This window comes from Numenius arquata, chromosome 20, assembly GCF_964106895.1.
Source record: "Numenius arquata chromosome 20, bNumArq3.hap1.1, whole genome shotgun sequence".
Lineage (NCBI taxonomy): Eukaryota > Metazoa > Chordata > Aves > Charadriiformes > Scolopacidae > Numenius > Numenius arquata.
Genome location: NC_133595.1, coordinates 6657829 through 6677172, shown reverse-complemented (window position 1 = coordinate 6677172; position 19344 = coordinate 6657829). Strand labels below are relative to the sequence as shown.

At 50.4% G+C, this 19344-nt stretch overlaps 1 protein-coding gene across 3 annotated transcripts; it reads right to left on the bottom strand.

The window, feature by feature from the left end:
* Positions 1-155: 155 nt before the first annotated feature.
* On the bottom strand, positions 156-18929 carry VWA1 (von Willebrand factor A domain containing 1). Of its 3 annotated transcripts, XM_074161721.1 has the most exons (8): positions 18835-18929; positions 18767-18788; positions 18606-18726; positions 10205-10768; positions 5413-5691; positions 4137-4409; positions 3103-3372; positions 162-2449 (listed from the first exon to the last, which is right to left on the bottom strand). In XM_074161721.1, exons 3-8 carry the CDS (start codon positions 18676-18678, stop codon positions 2409-2411), a joined length of 1500 nt encoding a protein of 499 aa, XP_074017822.1. In that variant the 5' UTR covers positions 18679-18726; positions 18767-18788; positions 18835-18929; the 3' UTR covers positions 162-2408. The 3 variants fall into 3 exon arrangements, with proteins under 3 accessions (XP_074017824.1, XP_074017822.1, XP_074017823.1); XM_074161722.1 differs by lacking the exon at positions 18767-18788 and having other exon boundaries at positions 18915-18929; XM_074161723.1 differs by having other exon boundaries at positions 156-2449; positions 18606-18842.
* Positions 18930-19344: the final 415 nt, after the last annotated feature.

The following is a 19344-nucleotide window of genomic DNA, read 5'->3' as shown; positions in this document are numbered from 1 at the left end:
ACTATGAAGTCATGAGTGGAATGCTTACTTTTCAGCCATTTAAAATGGAGATAAATACCAGCTTTTCGACCCATACCTCTCGTTAGAACAAAAGCCACACTTAACAGGTTTGCCCTTACTGCCGTCAAGAATGAAGTAATCATTCAATAGCTCTTGTATTGTATATTTAATTGTCTTCAAAAGGATGCATTACAATTGGGGGGGGGGAATGACACATTAATGTATTAGTAAACTATGCAGGGAATTGTGCAAAATTAATTTCTGCCCTACAGCAAGAACGAACAAGATTATCTTATTGCATGAGAGATTCCAGAGGCTTGATCTTCCCCCGTCAGCACAGAGGCTCCATTAAGATTAATCAGTCACAAATGCACATTCCAAAGGAGACCACAAATCATATGAAATCTTCTTATCGAGTTAATGAATGACTCGCCTCCCTCCTCTCCCTTCCTCCCCTATAAGATGACAGCCCAGGGGAAATGCTCCATAAACATAAACGTGACAAATTCGGCACTCGGGAGACAAGGTCAGTGACAAAGTTCCTCTTGGCTCCAACAGGATCTGGTTTAAGGAGTCCATAAGCAGAGCTAATGGAGTGATGCTGCACAGGGGGGTCTCCAACATACAGCACAGCTTTAAAAACAAAGTTCCTCACATAGGACAATTAAGCAATAAATTTAAAATAGAGCAAGCATTACTGAAGGAAGGTGTTCCCACTGATGCTGGCATTTCTTACCAGAAAAGTTTATACATTTCTTTACAGCCCTAAGCCCTGAATTTTGGAACCACACTGCTCCAATGGCTTTGTCACTAGGTATTAAAGTGTTTTTTTTCCAGCTACCCTTTCCAAAGAGTAGTTTAGTGACAGCAAATTCAAGCCTGGGACCAAAGGGAATGAATCAAATTTACTCTTCTCCCCTAAAAACCTGATTTTTAAGTGTAGCTCAAGCTTAGGAATGGGTGGAAGCCCAGGACAAGACACTAAAAGTGTGCTAGGTGTTTTCAGAGTGCAGAGGATAGAGCCTGGAATGATAGTGCTGGAGACTTACTGCCCATAATTAGTCACAGAACAGGCTAATTAATCTCCATATAGCTTCTCTGCTAGCAGAATTCACGCCCGGTCTGGTGAGACTGGTGGCAGGTACACACAGCAATTCAGTGGTCATGATCCAGACAGAAGGAGTTGTGTATTTGAATGAGAGACAGCAGTAACTGCTTTAGATGGTCTTGCTGTCTGGCTTTTCTTGACTTAACCCTAACTTTAACCTTAATTCCTTGAGCTCAGCTGAAAGCTCTAGAATAAGCTGCCGGGAAGCCAATTCCCAGGTTTTAGAGTTTCCTGCTCTCTCAGACTGATCCCAAAACCCAAGGCAGATGACCTGGGGGAACTGAACCCTTGGAGGTCCTGCTGGGATCTGTTGGTCATTGCAGCAGATGACTTTAACACCAGCGCCAGAGGGAGTGTTGGTGAGACTCGAGAACTCAGCAGGCGGACGGTGGGCAAATGTTCCTGCTGGAGCGCCCTGGCAGTGCTCCTCAGCCATGGCCAGGCATGGCCCTACCCTTCCGTTCCTCAGAGTTCAGCAACCACGCTCTGCCATAAACCAGAGACCATCTGGGAACACTACACTGCCCCCGCGCTTTATACAAGGCAGGATGTCTTTTATGAAGTGTCACCACATCCTGGCCAAAGGCCAAGTGGGTTAACGTCCTCTTTTCTTCCTCTTCTCAGAAATCCTGGTGGCTTTGACCCAATCTCCACTGCAAGCTGCATATTTTTGTTTTATTTGATTCCTCTTTCTCCTAACGCTTTTCCCTTCCATCCCTGAGATGCTATACTTTTGGGATGCCTAATCTGAGCTACCAGCTGAGTACACTGGGTGAGCTGGAGGAAAGCTGCTCTTTGTCAAGTGTATCAGTTTCAGTGGCTGTTGCCAGCAGGAATGGATTTGGTCGCACGTTGTCTTTTTTTCTGAGTGCAGGTGCCCAGAATGAAAGGCCAGGGCAGCAAACAGCCGAGTCCTGAACACACTCATAAGCTGCAAAAACAAAACTGTATCAACATTTAATAAATAGAGAACAGGCGGTAAGCAAGCAGTAGTGAGGATTCATCACTTCGCCTTTGGTTTGTTATTTGTCAGGGGTATTTATATAAAAGAGGGTACAGATTGGGGATCTATTAGTCAGGTTGGGTGTTCCATCCAGCCAAGCCAGACCTTTAGGCTTTGGGAGAACTTGGCTGAGGACAGCCTTGCGGCTGGACAACCAGGACACCTCCAGGGACAGTGCAGGCTGGGAGATGATCTGTGAGCTTTCTGGTTTCCTCCCCTGATCCCTCCTTTTTTTTGTCCAAGTCTTTGTCCAAGCAAGATTCCTTGCTCTGCCGGGAACCAGTTCACTCCAGAGTCTCATGCTCTCTGTCTGTGCTTATACCCTTGGGCCTCTGTAGCTGGGAAAAACACAAAAAGTATCATGTCAGCTTTGTCCACCAGTTCTCCGAATCTGATGAGTCAAAGATCTCCTCCCTGTGGGCACCCTCACTGCTGCCCCAGCCTCTTGCTGGGAAAAAGGCTCTGCTTCTGCAATGTCACGCAGCTGCTTTTTAGCTCTTCCTTCACAAGAATGCCTTTGTGTTTCGTGACAGAAAGTGGCTTCTGGGCTGTGGAAGGAGGGAAGCAGACGCGGTGTGCCTTAGCAGCTGTGTTTAATACTTAGCTTGTCCCTGCCACGTTGAAAAGTGGAGTAGCCAAGACTTCAAATGACTTTTAAAGAGCGCTTCCAGTGCCCATGCCAGCTGTTAGCAGTCCTCCCGCCCTTCTTATCCCCAAGTAGTCGCAGGACTGTCTCCACTGCACACTTTTCCTCCCACCTCCAAACATAACGCCACTAGGAGGAGCATTGCTCTTAAAAATGGGGAAAAGAGCCCATCTTTGGACAGTACCTTTTGGGCTGGCAGCTGTGATGAAGCCCTAAAGTCAGGCTAGCTGATGAGCTGGGGGTATTTCAGCCACAAGGGCGGCTCTGTGTTGGGTCTCAGTGCCCTTGTGGGACACTTTCCCTTGCCTAAAGCACCCCAGGACTCTGCCTTGGGCCCCAGCTCACCTGGCTGCATGTGCACCATGCGGCACAGCCGCTTGCCCGGCTGGTTCTTGTACACGGGCTTCACGCACACTTTGTTAGTGGTGCCTGAAGCCAGGTCCGTGAGGAGCACGCTGTGGATCTGTGGCGAAACGCTGAGGACAGAGGAAGGGCCAATTTGCCGCCGGCATCTGACTCTGTAACCAAGGACTTTGCCATCGGCGGAGTCCCAGGAGGCTTTCAGGGTGTTGGGGCCCATGTCTTCAAAGCGAAGGTGCCTCACTTTGGAGCCCTCTAGAGAAAGAAGATTCATGTTACTGTGGGCCATTAGTATGGAGTGGTCCTTACCACCGAGCTCCTTGTTCCTCTGGAGGGGATTGCTGAGATGGGGTTGCCAGCCAGCCTGGTCTTTCTCTGCTGTAGACACGCAATAGTCCATCTACATCTCCACAATGGAGGAGCTCAGCCTAATTAGCCCTTAACTTTGTCCTGGTACCAGCACAAAACACTTTTGTTGGCACTGTTAGATGCTGGCTGGCCACCTCCCACACCCTCAGCTGCTGTGATTCTCGGAGCTCCTCGCTCCCGAGTCCTGATGCGAGCTAGATTTTGCCTCCTGCGATACCTTTACAGGTACCTCTTCAGAGCAGAAGCTTCTGCTGGTGAAATTTCCACCCCTCAGATGCCCAGCCACACCAAAGAAGAGACACTGAGGAGGTGGGAGGGAAAGGCAGTTTTCTTTCTTGTTTAGGGAGATCCAGGGATCTCCAAGTCCATTCTGCTTGTGCCTGCACCTGCAGCTTGGCAGTACACACCCCGTAATTGCACTCATGTTTTGTGTGTCTGATTTCTTTTCAGTCTTATGCCTTATACATCCACTACATCCTAATGGCATATAAGTGCTGTTCATCAGAAGCTGCAGCTTTCCCCTTCTCTCATGCCTCCCCAGTAACTGGGCTGAGTTCTCTGGTTTCACCTAGAGGCAGATGGATCTGTGCGAAGAAACCAGACTCCTCGTGCCCCCAGAGTTTCCTATCAGCAGGGCTCTGCTCACTCACCTTCCTGAGTGCATGCTTTAGCTGACAGGGACTTCTCCTTCCCCGATTTGTAGACGGCAGTCACTGTCACTAGATAGGTTGTATTGGGCGCCAGATTCTCCACCGTGGTGCTGTTGTGCTTGCCATCCACCTCCAGCAGCTTCACCGAGTTCCCAGGGAGAGGTCCGTACAGGATCTGATAGCCCACCACGCTCTCCAGTGTAGGAGCCCAACTAACGTGGAAGCTGTGTGGCCCAGACTCTGAGATGAGAACCTGAGCTGGGCTTACTTCCTCTGAAAGCAACGTAAAAAGGTGTGAGTGGGTGTGCAATTCAAGGCATAAGAATGCTGTCAGAGGAGCATAACTGACCTGCACCATATTTGGCTTCCAGGAGGTGGAAGAAGATCCATCCAGCAAGTGGATGGTGATAGTTATCCAAGTCAGCACAGCCCAGCTCAGCCCTAAGGAAATGGTTTCTCTACCTGTGCAGCCAAAACCAGCCCAAACTGTTCTTGCATGCAGAAAATTAATACTGGATGCAAGTTCATCCTGACTTTGTCACCCCTGCTCAGATTTTCAGTGGGCCACTTTTTTGTGTGTTGCTCTCCTGCATAAATCCGAATTATTCTTGTGGCCCAAATGACCAGTCTGCACAGAGGGGCTGGCTTCTGCTCTGAGCGCTCCCCATCTCCTTCCCTCTTACGCAGGGGTTCCCCAGCAGTGGATCCACCTGCCTGGAGAAGCAGCATGAGCCTCCTTCAAGAGCATTGCTCTCCTCCAGCTGCACCTGCAGCTTCAGGTAGGAGCCAGGGATCTTCTTCTTCCCATAGCAGCTGTTTAAGCTATGAAGGTCAAAATTCCCTTTTTGCACCCACGCACCCACCCAAGGCAGCACTGCTTCTGTCTGACCATCGTGCTGGGCCAGTGAGTAAGTGCAGCAGCCTGTGCTTTACCCCCAGCGGGCTCTACTCCTCAGCCCTGTTAAATACTTGCAAGCTGCACCTCTTGCCGTCTTCTCCCAGGGCAGCGGGCTCTGCTTTCCTCCAGATTCATAGAGATTTTGAAGGTTGGAAGGGCATCTTTATTCCCATCAGACCTGACCCCCTGTTCTGGGCAGTCCAGGACATCTCTCTAAGGAAGGAGCTGCCAGCTCATTACATTCTATCCTGACCACAACCATCTGCCTCCTCCAACCAGACCATGAGGCTGTGGGATGCAGACCAAGGGCTGTCCCCTTTGCTTTGAGGCTCAGCACGGTGGAGACTTCCCCCTTGGACACAACTGTGCACGTTTTACCTGCCAGTGTAGTAACCCTTGTTGTCTGGGGAGGGAAGTAGTGGACGTTGGATTCAGGAATGAGTGCCACCTCGTAAGTAGTTTCTGGTGCAAGGTTGCTGAGCACAAGGCTGGTGTGAGCCCCAGACACTTGCTTTGTCCTCTTCCTTGCTAGATCATCTGTTGGGCCATACTCTATGGTGTAGTAGCCAGTTTCTTGGGACAGGAGTTCGGGCCACACCAGACGGAAGCTGCTTGAAGTGATATCTACTGCATGGAGCTGATTTGCGTGGATAACATCTGGAAGAGAAACAGTAGCAAGAAATCACCGCTGACATCAATGCACGGAACATGGCACATCTAAAATAGAGGCCCTTCTGGATGGGAGATGTAGCCTACAGCAGCACTGGATGCCACCTGAAGTCACCTAGGGGCAGCCAAGCTGCTCCGTAGCAATTCAGCGAACCAGACCCTCTTTGAAAAATTCAAGAACACAAAGCCAAATCCTTGAAGACAAACATAAAGCTAAAAAAACAGGTGAAGCACATTTCAACTGAAGCAGCAGTTTGGGTTTTCACACCACTCCTACAAGACCCTTTCACTGAACAGGACTTGCGAAGGCAATGCTTGTGTCCCAACCGCCATGAGGTGGCATTTTGGCTACAGCAATTGCTCGTGTGTATCTGCACGATAGGCTTCAGCTCCAGAACACTACTGCAACCTGCCTCCCAGGCATGTCCAGCCTCAAACCAGCTTGCCACAAACCTCTAACTTGCTCTGCAAAGCCTCAGCTTCCCCTCTCCATTCTCTCTGCACCTCGTCCTCTGCGCTAAGGCCAAGCGGTGCTGATATCTGCTGTGACAGAGAGTCCTGGCACAGCAGGAACCATGTCCCTGCCCACCCAAGCCTGCCTTCTGCCACCAGGAATTAATCTGGAGAGGTTCAGCAAGTTCTGGGCAGCCGCTACTGCCTGACAGATGTGTGGGAGTGACTGTGCCTGCCCAAACAGCAGCTTCCCACGCCCGGAAAGACATTACCACGTACCCAACATGGCAAGCAGCGCTGGCACTGCCCATGACAGAGCTGGAGACGGAATTCAGGTTCTGAAACGCCTGGGGTCAACTCATCCCGAGCTCCCGGTGGAAATCACCTACCAGCAAAACCGAACCACTGAATTTTTTCATGTGTGTGAAGCAGCCCGGAGTGTGAAGAGACATATTTCTCCCCGCTCTTGGCCTGTACCCCTTGTCCAGGAAGAAGGGGCAGCAACTGGGGACAGCCCAGCGTTTGCTGAGCCGGCAGCGTTCACCCCAGCTGAAGTCACTCCCTGCAGTGTTTCACAGAGCTCCATTGTTTTGTGACATTCTGCGTTCAGAGCCACTCTCGAGCTATTTCCCCTCTCTCTCCCCCTGCACAGAGGCTTCTCTTCAAGGCTGTGCTACCTTTAAGTTCTAGACACAAATACCTCTTCGGATACTCTGCAGTTCCCCCACCTTCCTCTGCTACTTGACCCTCCTGAGCCCATCTTGGGCAGAATTCCACCATTCTCTGGTCTTTCAGAGGCGCGGAAACACACAGGACTTTGTCTCTAGCTCCAGAGAAGTGGCATACAAAGACATAGAGATGCTCTTTTTTTTAAAAAAAAAAAAAGGATTTTGGAAAGCACCCTGAGCCTTAAAGAAGTGCATTTGCTCTGTGCAGTGTTAAGCCTGAAACATAGTACCCTCCAGCTCAAACTTAAGTACTTCAGAGCGCTGTAAGCAGCTCTCACGGGCTGCCCATTACACAGAGGTAAAGGGAGGCACGAAAGTCTGCCCAGACCCGCAGGGGAACAGCTTTGCACTCTCAGACTTGTCCTTTAACGGGGAGAAGATCAGCTCTCCTCCTCCGAGCTGCTCCCAGTCCCTGCCAACTTCCCCGCACCAAAGAAAGCAGCCTCAGTTTTTCCTCTGAGCTGTTCCTTGGCTCTCCCAGGCGGGCAGGAACGTTTCCCTGCCCGCTCCCGTCCCCACACGCTGCCAGCAGCACTCCACCCGGCCGGAGCTCGGAGGAGACAGCACCACGGGGTTTGGGATGCTGCACCCTTCCGTGAGCCCCGCGACTACCACTGGCCAAGCCACAAAGGAACAGGGAACAGGGGAGAGGCCTCAGCGCCAGAAGTCCTGCCAAAAGCTCAGGGAATGGAAATAAGTGAGCTTGGAGGCAGGGCCTGGGGGCACCGTGAATAGATCAGGCAGATTAAAGTGAGAGGGTGAAACACTTGAGGGACACGCTGCAGGAACCCGCAGCAAATGGCTCTGCCTCTCGTTGCCAGATCACAGATGCCTCGTGTTGTAAAGAGGGCAAAAAGCCCCAGAAAATAGATGCTCATGGTATGCTTCACAGGATCTCCTTTTCCCAGAGGGAAGCGGCAAGATAATCTTTTGCATTAGGCTGCTGTGGTTTAACCCCAGCCAGGCAGCCACTCGCTCACTCCCCCTTCGCCCCCTCAGAAGGGCAGGGAGAAGAGGGAGAAATGGAGGAAAAAGGGTAAAAACTCACGGGAACTGTAGCCTGCTGCGTTCTGCAGACTCACTGTGTCGGGAGCACGTGCCAAAGAAAAAGAGAAGGAGTGAACGTACACATCCATCCACACTCCCTGTCCTGCACCCTTCTGCAGAGCAACCTTACGGCAGCTATTTCAGGTCTGCCTCCACCGGGAGGTGGAGGGGGGAGAGAAACTCTTGACAAAGCTTGTTTGTGCACCTACAAAAGGCTTTTAAAAAACAGTAGCAAGAGATGAAGATAAGATAGTGGAGGTAATGAAACCAGTCTGGGCCATTCCAGAGTTGGAAAGGTCTCATTTCTGCTTGCCAAGGATCCTGTCTGTCACTGCTATCCCAGGGGCCAGAAACAGGAAGGGTGGTGGTGAGGGCTGCCTCCTCCAGGCAGGGAAGAGTGGACATATGTGGCTTTATTAAGGCTAACTCAGGTGGTGTTACCATCGTCTGGATATTTTTAATTTTTTTTTGCTTAAAGCACCAGCCCCTGGATTCATGTGGAAATCTCACCTTCCATTAAAATCCCAGCCTAGTAACTTTTGGACCTGCTGGATGCACAGAATATTGCCCTCAGCAATACAGCCGGGTATTTATGACCTTTGCAGATCTTATGATCTTCAAGACCATCTTGTGCTGCAAGGATACGCAGGTGATTTCTCATTTGGGGATGCTATTTTATACCATCTGGATTCAGGATGCACTCGAAGCTGAAACAGCCACTTGAAATGAAACATCTGGGGGCGTCCATGTGGCATCTGGTGCAGTAGAAGGACTGGTGGTACTGCCCCATACTCTTACAGGAGAGGTTGGAGGACTGGAGGAGAACATAGTCCCTGTGTGAGATTTGTCAAATGACCATATTTGGAAATAGGAAGAAATTGCTACATGCAGAGGACTCTGTGGAAAGGGTTACTTGGACACTCCAAAGCCAGCTCTAACCAACGCACGTAGCAGAAGCCAAATGGAGAATTAAAACAGGATTTCCAATAGAGAGAGAACCTCCAGAAAATGAATGGAAAGTCTGCAAAGTCATAGTAACTCCCTCAGCTTTCCAAACAAATCCAGAGGCATCTGGGAGGCTGAGGCTTTACAATCACGGGCACTCCCACCGTGATGGCGTTCAGAAAGAACATGCCTTGTGCGGTGCAGCATGCAGATTAGCATGAGACATTCCTCCTGGCTTCCAAGCGCCTGTCTCCTGGCCCAGGCTATGGCCTTGGGTCTCCTCAGACCCTTTTCCTGGATGCTTTCAGAAACAGGACCGCTGAAAAATCAAACCTGCTGCCTGTTGTTCCTGCTCTCTGCACAGCAACCGCCACAACCACGCAAGCAACAAAGAGGCAGCACTTGGCCTGTTGAGCCTAACAAGTTAGGGCTGGGATTTCCTTCCAAGGGCTGTGCTAGCCAAGTCGGGCTATAGATCTGGCGGCCGCGGAACACGTTGCAACAGGGGATTTATGGAACAAAAACATTCCTCGCCGACAGTCTTAACGCTGACAGCAACCACCATCCTTAATTGCTCTTTGTGAGAGAAAAAAAAACACAACTGCCAGCCCCTTGTAGGCAGGAGTTAGAGACGTCGGTGTGTGCCAGCCCCTGTGCTTGCACAGGATGGTGTATATAGGAATTCAGATCTGCCCTAGAGAAGAGTTTTAAAGGAGCTGACAGGACCAAACCCTTCCCAGGCACACACGTCCCGTTTCATGTATTCAGTGCGTTCAGCACATTTGTGTCCTCCGCCTCCATCAGATGGCACGTAGCCAGACAGTGCTTCAGAGAAAAAAAATTCAGCCTGAACGTGAAAATCAAATTCAAGGGGCTCAGGCACCTTGCTCCCCCAGTCAGCAGCCTCTTGCTGTAGTTAAATCACTGCCCGCTCGGGAAGCCTTTGGTTAACAATTAACTCGTGCAGGTGGGAGCATTTTCAGGCCATGCTTCAGTTGTCCGGATGTCTGTGACCTGCATGATTCATTTCAAAGTCCTGTGGGTTTTTAAGGAATCCAGACAATATGCTGCCTGAGCCTCCTTCCTTCATTAACAACTGAGCAACTCATTACAAACACAAGTTCTGCTCACTAGCAGGTCTGCAGAAGGGAATTTGTCCCAGTCAGTCATGGGACCTTCCAAGGGGAATAAAGATATTTGTCCCAGACCTCCTAAAATCCTTGGTTTATACTTAAAGTAGCACATACTACCCGTCCTGCAGAGCCAGACGCTAACTCATACTCAACCCTGTTGCAAACTACCAGTGACCCAACCCAGCCCCACCGTACCTCGGATAGCATCTCGAAGCTCCTCTGTGATGATGGGTAGGTCATCAACATCCACAAAGTGCAGGTGCTTCTCGGGAGGTTGGCTGGCAGCAGCAGAGAGTTGCAGGTAGTTCCCCCGTCCAGTGCTGACAATGAAGACTGTTACTCCCATGTCCTTCAGGAGCTGCATGGGTTCGGAGATGTCATCGGTGGAGAAACCATCTGTCACCCAAACCAGTACCTTGGGCACATCTGGCCGGGCACCAGCTTCATTGCTGAAGAGCTTCTCCTTGGCATAGGAGAGGGCTTTGCCTGTGTTGGTGTCGCCCATGAGCTGTTGAGTGTCCCGGATGGCTTGTCGCAGAGTCCCACTGGACAGGTACCGGTCAAAGGGGAACTCCATGGTGGGCGTAGTGCTGATATGGATGATGCTGGCCTGGACATCTTTGGGGCCAAAGGTGAAAGGTCGCACGAGATCCCACATGAATTCCTTGACTTTGGAAAACTCATAGTAGGAGACGCTGCCAGAGCTGTCCAGTAAGAAGAGGAGGTCCCCCTCTGAATTGGAAATAGATGGCTGGGGACCTAGCAAGGGAAGAGAGAGGGAGGTGCGTTAGTGAAATGGTGTGAACCCATCCCTGCACAGGCATCTGCTGGGAAAGCTTGGTTTTCTGGTGCCAATTCACAGAATTCACTGAGAATTTTGCTGGGTAGAGACCCAGATGAACAGCAGGATTGTGACCTCTATTGGACTACTTGTCTCCCACAGCTTTCTTTGAGTTCAGTCTCACTTTGGGACGTCACGGCTGCTCAGCCTGACCTAGACCCTGCCCAAGGAGAAAAGCCAAAGCACTGCAGTGGAGCTGGAAGGAACTCTTGGAGGCATTGCAGGACAGCAGCCCTGTGCTGATCTGCCCCTGGGACCCTCTCAGCAGCACACTTCAAACACACCACCTACCCCACAGGGTTTCACGTTGGCCAAGAGGGTAAGAGACGTGCAAAGGAAGAGTTGGAGCACCTCAGTGATGCAGCAGCAGCAGCCCTGAGCGCTGGTGGTGTGCTTGGTCCATCACTGTGAACGATGGCACAATATTGAAACCCCCAAGTGTTGTAGCTGCCATACATCAATCGCCATCCAACAGCAGTGAGGCTGAAGATGCGTCTCGCCTACTTGCTGTGGTGACCTCTCCAGGGGCAGGGAGAGGAGCAAAGATAGAAAAGACAGTGAGGAGGAACAATAACTGCTTTTTTCCTCTTTTCCATTCACATGCATGATCCCTACTGTTCAATGGGCTACTTGGACAGCCAGAACAGACCCCGTGTCCCGCAGAGGAGAAAGGCCAGTCATGGGAGAGGAGAGGCAGGCCAAAAGACTCTGAAAAACTGAGATGAAACATGCCTGACTTCAGGCTAGTGCCTGACTCCTGAGAAAATACAGCTCCTCGTGGAATGAGGGCAGGATGAACGCCTGATCTTCCTCTGGTCCAAAGTCAGTCTAGATGCATAACATGTGGGAGCAGAAAATACCATGGCAGCAGTGAAGGGAGTAATTTCCCAGGACACTAATCTCACCTCCTCCTGCTTAGGTCCTGCAGGAGGACAGGGGGCTGGAACAGAGCAGGAACAGGCAGGGTAGAAGAGATGCCCCTGGACCTGACGCTGCGGGAACAACAGGAGCTCTGGCTCCAGAGCACACCTTGCACTTCCACACTTACGAAACCTCACGACAGTCTTTCCAGGCACAGTGACATTATTAACCTGTGACAGAGAAACTGAAAGGCCAGAGCAGTGGGAAGAAGCACAGGAATCAGGGTAGAGCCAAAAGTACAACCCGCGAGTCCTGGATTCCGCTCTCAGTGCAGAAAATAATGCCTTTGAGCTACATCAGCTTGCACTGACACCCCATCTTGCACAACACCAGGCTGATCCTGAGTACTTTCTGCTCTGAGGTGGACATGTTCCAGGAGCTGGGAACATTCCTCACTAGCCTGAGCTATGCCAGGGAGCAGCCTCTGCCATCCAGAGCTGCTGCTCCAGGCTAACGAGCGGCTGCCCCAGAGGAAGAGGCAAACTGTTGATCGCAAAACCCAGAGCAACTGCCAAGGGCCTGAGAAGCAACTTTTTTGGGCCTGAGACAACTTACAGATTTATCCCATCTTCTGACAATGGCAGTGCCTGGAAAAAAAAAAAAAAATAAAAGAGCTGTATCTGGAAAAGAAAGGAATGATAAAGAAACTTGATGAGAAAAACTGCTGGCTGTGAGCTCCCAGGAGAGGTGGCTGGTTCTCAGAACTGGCTGCCTCTGGGTTCGAAGGCTACGGTCCACACACGATTGGCAGAAAGCTTCCCTGACTTATGCTGCTGCTGGCAGGAAAGCCTGCAGTGGAGGGACTCCTCCCTAGATCACTCTTGAAAAGCTAGGCTAATTTGATGTTTTCTTGCTCTTCTGAATACACATTGACCTCCTTTCCCAGACAGTCATAGGAGCAGCACCTCAAAGGGGCTCTGGGACAAGATGTCTGGGAAAAGGCTGCACGGAGCCATGTGTGCAGAAGAATGCAGTATGTCAGGCAGAACATGCTTATGAAGGTGTGGCCTGGAGTCCCGCTCCATTTGACCCATTTTCTTACCATTTCAATTAAACTGCTCTGTGGGAAGCGCAATCACATAAGGGACTTCTCCTTCTACCACTCCTAGAGAGGGGGAGATTTACAATAGCTGGAATATCAATAATGGATTTGGAATTCTTTTACGCATCACCCTGCTTTCTGATGGCTTTTGAGGTGCAAGAAGGGAGGAAAGACCTTGTACCAGAGATCCCTGCCAGCACATTTGGGGTCCTCTATCAGTGAAGGGATCGGGAACGTGGGACGGCCAAGCAATGTGGGCTCTGGAGCACAGACGGACTCGGTGCAGCACAGGGTGGGTGAGTGCTGGAGCCACCAGTGGGAGCCAAAACCACAAGGCAGTAGACAGCCGAATAGAAAGGCTCCCGTGAAATTAATTGCTCCAAGGAGACAGCCCATGCAAACAGTTCTCCCCCTGCAGAAAGCCATGTCAAGGCAGGCCCAGAGACAGCAACGAGCCTGGCAGAGATGAGCAGTGGGGCACTACGCCAAGAGGCAGGTAGGACATGGCAAAATCAAGAGGAGGGAAAGGATCAGGGCAGGGGATCAGTGTGTGGGTACAAGGGGTGGATCACACGTCCTGACAGTGAAACCTAATGACCTGAGCCCAGAAAAGATCACGAACCAGCAAGAGCACAGCCATTCAGGGCACAACACAAGGGGCTCAAGGGGGAAAACAGAAGGTGGAAAAGCGGTTCAGGCTTGAGCCACAGGGAACTTGATCCTCTTTGTCCAGTTTTCATTTGGACAGTCTTTACCCTGCTATTACCTTCCCTCACTGGGTACCGTTCAGATGCCTGCCTGTGCTACCAGGACAAGAGCGGCTGGGTCTGTCCCGTGGCAGAAATGTTGATGTCTGTGTGCTGAGGAATGTTGCTCAGGGGAAGAAACGCTGGAGAAAGGGATGTGTGTGCTGGGAATGCCCACAGGATGGGGGACAGAAGGGACACATGTGAGTTGGGACCGCGCTTATTGCATGTGTTACAGAAATGGAGAACATTAAAGTTACTTGGAGGTGACTAAACAAGAGATGCCAGGAGGAGACGCGAGTGGGACCTGCAATCTCCACGGATTTACAGCCAATTCTGCGTGACCCAGCGCAGCTCAGCCCTGTGCTGCAGACACACACACCCAGCAACTTGGCATCCAGAGCTGGGCAGAAAATAAAAGTGAAGTCCAGTGAGCTCTCCTGCTTGCCCATAGCAACACGCAGTTTCATCACCACATCACACAGTGGAGCTGAACCTGTGACCTACACCGCTTCCTAGAGCTCCCTACCTCCTAACGGCGTTCCAGCAGGGTAGAGCAACAAGGGCTTTGTTTAGAGCTTCTGGCTGCATGAAGCAAGTCAAACACATGTAGCCACTGCTCTGTGCTTTCCCCTCTGCTTGGAAAAAGTACAAGCCACTTACTTGGCTGGCAAGACACAGCAAGAGATCTTGGCAACAGGATTGCTGCCTCCCAGGAAGAAATCATACAATGGCTAGAGATGGAAGGGACCTTAAATATCATCTACTTCCAAGCCCCCTGCCACGGGCAGGGACACCTTCCACCAGACTGGGTTGCTCAATCACTGTTTCTCCCCTCTGCTCCTCACCAGTTTGAGGAACGTCACTCCTTACCCCAGTGTTGCAACAAACATCTGTGAAAGCTTCTGACCCTGGCAGGGCAGGGATCGGATCAATGGCCAAAGGACATCGCTCACAAGTGGGAAACAGGGTCACACGCACCAGCACTCCGGGAGGGGAACTGGGAATTCACCGCGAGGGCGAAGATGCAAGCAAAATCCCACCACTGCCAGGACTACCTTCATGGGTGAAAACCAGCATGGAACACCTGCTCAAAGGAGGAGAACATCGAAGGAGAGTCAAGAGACAAGCCCCCCCATCAAACTGCACTGACTGCGCCCTGCAGCTCTGGGGCACCAAGATGTAGCATCCTTTAAACACTGGTTTGACCCATCATACATTGCTGGAAATAGCTGGGTTAATTAGGAGGCTCTTCAGGAAGAGCTACAGCTTGATACCACGACGTTCTGCCTGGAGGGTAGAAAGCACTGGTCAACAGCAACTGGTTAACAACTGGTTAACAAAAGCAGCAGTTAAACTGGTGGGCAGGTATAGATGTTTTGGAGCTAAAAGGATTGCCTGTGGGTGGAGCAGAAAGCTAATCCTTCATACAGGCAAACACCATCACAGTTACCCCTACTTGACACTCAGCCCTGCATAGGATGGAAACAAATTCCTCCCCTTTAGATTTTGTCAGCAGAAAGGACCCCTAAAAAAATCTAGACCAAGGATCTCACTGCACATCAGGAGCGGGGCAACGCTTATAAAGGGACCGGACACTCCGTCGTCCTTCCCTTCAGGTTTAGGTTTTCGATTCCCTCATCTTTCTTCCTGCTCTTTGTCCTTCATCCAACGCAAACATGCCATCCCTGCCAGAGGTGGGGCTGAGGAGATTCGTTACCAGTAAATCCCCGCGTTACGCAAGCGGCTGCTGTTTTCAAGCAGTTTCCTTGCTTTACAGCAAAAAGAAGACCGGCTGCTTGGCAAGCTGCCAAGGGAAGATTTCTCGCTTTTGGGTGGGATTCTGAGAGAAGGGGCATCCGTTAGCACCTCCCCGCCTCCTCCCCTGCCAAGCCTTTGCTTCTGGAGGGCTGAGGAATAACTCCACAGACCTCATTGTCGTTGCTGCTCCTGTGCTCTGCTTAAGTCTTAAGTTGAGAGATACCAGTTGTTCAGCCTAAATAAGTAAGTTCTAATTAAATTACTCAGGGTTATCATATGGTGTGATTTATGCTGTTTGCCCAGCTTTACTTGGCATAAGAGAGAATTTGAACTTTGAGATTTTGAGATTCAGAGATTTGCTGAAGCCTTTAGGCCACAATAGAGTTAATTTTCTTAGTACTTTAGGTTCCTAGCAGCCGGTACGGTGCTGCATTTAGTCTTTTAGCATGAGGAAAACATTGATCTTTTGGTAGCGTTTTCCCTAAACCTGGGACTTCTCAGTTCCCCACATTCTGCCAGCGAGGGCAGGTGCACAAGTGTAAACCAGAAGATAAGGAGGCGACAACCCCCAGCAGAGACCAAATCGACAATGTAAGAGCAGTCAACGGCCAGCCTGGACACAGAGACACAATCCAAGAAGGTGTCAGAAGACCCCAGACCAAAAATCTCGATATGGGAGCAAAACGTCACCATGGAGTCACCGAGCTGCCTATTGAAACACTTGGCTTTTCCAGGAGAGGAACAGCTGGTTGGACTTCCCTGTCTAACTCCGAGATGCTGACAGGAGACATCCGCTGCAAGAGTTCCCTGTACCCTCAGCTGGGACCTGAACACACGCCTGATTTACAGGGGACTTGGAACTTGAAGAGCACAAAGGATTTAACAGCCAAAAAAAAAAAGATCGTGTCCTGTCTTATTTAACTGTGTTTGAAATCCCATGTTTGTCTTCCCTTCTCGCTGTTTGGCCATGCAAGGGAAAAAAAAAAAAAAAAAGCTCTACTACAAGTGGATCCAGGTTTGGAGGCTGAAGAAGGCGGTTTGTGCTTCCCTCTGGCCCCTTGGGATCACAGTGAGAGGCAGGAGGAGAAAGGCACCACCTCTCCCAGAAAGAGAGGTGTCCCACCAAGCCAGCCAGGAGGTGTTTGACACTTAAAACCACATCAGAGAGAGGCCCTTGCCATGGGAGGTGGCTACATCACTGGTCTATATTAGGAGCTGAGCCCCACCAAGCAAAATATACTTGTGTGACTAAAAGCCCAAACTGCTTTTGCAGGTTCCAGCTCGTCCGTGCCACAGATTACAGGCTGGAGGTTGAGAAATGGCCCTTCAGACAAATTCCTCTGGCAGGAAGGAAGCTGGGTTGCCATCTCTTATGATCTTTTCAGGAGCTTCACTATCTGTGCTCTTTTATTTAGAGCCTCAAGGGTCCTGGAATCGTGGAATTACGCCAGGTACTGAGCTGTGCTTCAGAGATCAGTAAGCGCAGGGCCCTCTACAAAGTGCGTATGGATGGGATGTGTCTTTATTTGTCGCTTGCTGCACCCACAGGGACAGCAACATCCCCATCATTTTCTGCTGATGCTACTCCAGGGTAACCAGGTAATGACAACTCGAGTTTCATTTATCAAAGCCCAAACTATTGCGTGGTCGTACTTTACACAGATGCAGCAGATCTGAATCTGGACCCAAAGAGGAAAGTGGTGGAACTGGTCATGCGATGCTCTTGCCTTGACGTTGTGCCTTGGAGCCCTAAGTCAATAGCCATTGCCCTGAAAAGCCTCATCATTTCTGAGCACGGAGAAGCACCACTGGCCACTCAGTAGCTTCCTCACTTTGTCCACCGCGGCTGAGAGTAAAGCCACAATCATTCACATTCAGTCACATCCCTCAGAAACAGAGTTATGAACGTGCATCCTCACCTCACCTCTCAAACAGTTCCTCTCGTGGTGTGGTGATGGCACACCACTGTAGCACCTCCAGAGGAGAGCCAGCCCATGCCCAGGAGCACTGCCAGACCGGCTGTTTGCTTAAGGTCACTTTAGAGAGCACCTGGGAGGAGCTGAGAAGGTCCCACATCAAAGCTGTTGGGCAACGGGCACCTTGCCGACCGGCAGGCTCCTTTCCTCTACGGGTACTCGGCAGCGAGCAAGCCAAAGCCAGCACATCAATAACACAACACACAGAGCTTTGCCTCTGGAGCAAGGCACAATCCTCCTGGAAAGCCACGGCTTGATTTTTCACATACCCTGAAGGTTTCAGCATTGTTTTCAGCCTGGGCTGGGGAGCTGCCACATGCACTTCCATGGCAGCAGAAATGCAGGACAATAGGAATAACTGCTGCCCGTGTGGACATCAGGCGCCACAACCACACCAGAGGCAGCAGCACCATTCCTGAAACGGCCAGTCTCACCGAGGGACAGAATCCAGTACCCTGTAAGGGGATCTGAGCAATAGACACAGTCTGCTCCACACCAGAAGCAGAATCAGATCCCAGCAGCCTGGGCTGCTCTCTGAGGACCTCCTGTCCAGAGAGACAATACGTTCACTTCTCCTTTCACGCTGGATAACATTTCCCAGGTGCAGTGAAAACCAGATGCAGCCAGCAGTGTCCCTGCAGCCAAAGAACAGAACCTTTTTCTACTTTTGAACACAAGGCAGGACAAAAATAATTGCATCAGCTTCTCCATCACGTCGTGGGCTACTTCTTCTGCCCAGCACGACAGCGCAGGAACCAGAAATGAGACATTCCTCTCCTCCCCGTCCCTTTCCCCACTGTCAGTTCTGCGAGACTGACCCATAATCATTTTCCCGGAACAGTATCCAAGAGAAAGCATTTTAAAGAGGAAATACAGTGGTTGAATTACAGAGATTAGCAAGAGAACAAGGCAGCAGGTATAGTACCAATCGCTGTTGTTACTTCTCTTAATCGGTGTGCCTCAGTACATAGGGAACAGTGAGGAGTCAGGACTTTCTCCATACGATTGCACTAAACTGCAAGTTTCTGAAACAAATTCCTTTCCGCTACTGGAAACAAGCAAGATAAAATTTCTTTCTACTATGGCAATTTTACAAAGGTTTTTTTGTTTTGTCCTTGTGCCAGCAAAGTAACATACAAGTACCGCATAGTTATGTTTTATCTATATAGAGAGGTGTGTATAGACACCTAAAGCGGCAATGTAACTTCAGCTTTTATTCTGAAAAGGTTTTAAGAGAAGCTTTAAGGACCAGGAGATATTAAATGGGGAAAAAGCAGAAAGGGAACACCTTGCCTTTTCAGACACTCACCTCTCTCAGGTGTGTCCTGTCCCGCAGCGAACTGCAGCCACAGACCGAGAGAAAGCACTGCCTTGGCCAACATAGCAAAGTCTGGTCCCGGGCAAACTACCTTAAATCCAAAAGCTCGGCTCTGTGAAGGCAGAGGAGAGGCTTAAGATCAGTCATATTACGCGCAAGGATCCACCAGATCCCAGGGTGCCACTTTTAAAGCTGCTCATGCCTTGAGATCCAGCCGCTTCTTTATGTGTCTTGCTGGGCTGTGGTGTAAGCTTTGGCTCCTGTAGGCAATTTTCCTTCCACGCCGCCCCCCCCCTTTACTCCTTTTAAAGTCATAAATCCATCTTGACAGGAATAGCTGGAGGAGAGGCACAAACAGCACCCCTGCCGCTTGCTCCTCTCCCGAGTTAAGCTTGCCCCGGGAGTGTGGATTCAATTGCAGGCAGTCTGCGTGCAGCTGGGCTGGTTTGAAAAAAAAAATATATCCCTATAGATAAAACTTTGGCCCTGCAAGACGCTGGCAGCAGTCCAGCTACCAGGGGAAGAAAAAAAATAAAAATAAAAAAAAAATAAAAGCTCAGAGAAATCCAAAGCTGCTCTGCTCTGGAATGAACTAGAAGAAGGAAAAACACGTATGTAGAGGAAAGAAAAAAGTAGAAAGGCTGGGGAGCGTGCCCTGCCCTGGGAATATTGGCTAATCTTCTGGGAGGAGGCAGGCTGAGCATTCCTCCAGGTCCTAGCGCTACACAGC

Bases quoted from the DNA above. Each gene is read 5' to 3' on its own strand.
- VWA1 (XM_074161722.1), bottom strand. The intron at 4,410-5,412 runs GTAAAACGTGCA...CGTTGCTTTCAG, and splicing joins AAGGGTTACTACACTGGCAG to AGGAAGTAAGCCCAGCTCAG. The intron at 2,450-3,102 runs GTGAGCTGGGGC...TGTTTTTCCCAG, and splicing joins CATGGTGCACATGCAGCCAG to CTACAGAGGCCCAAGGGTAT.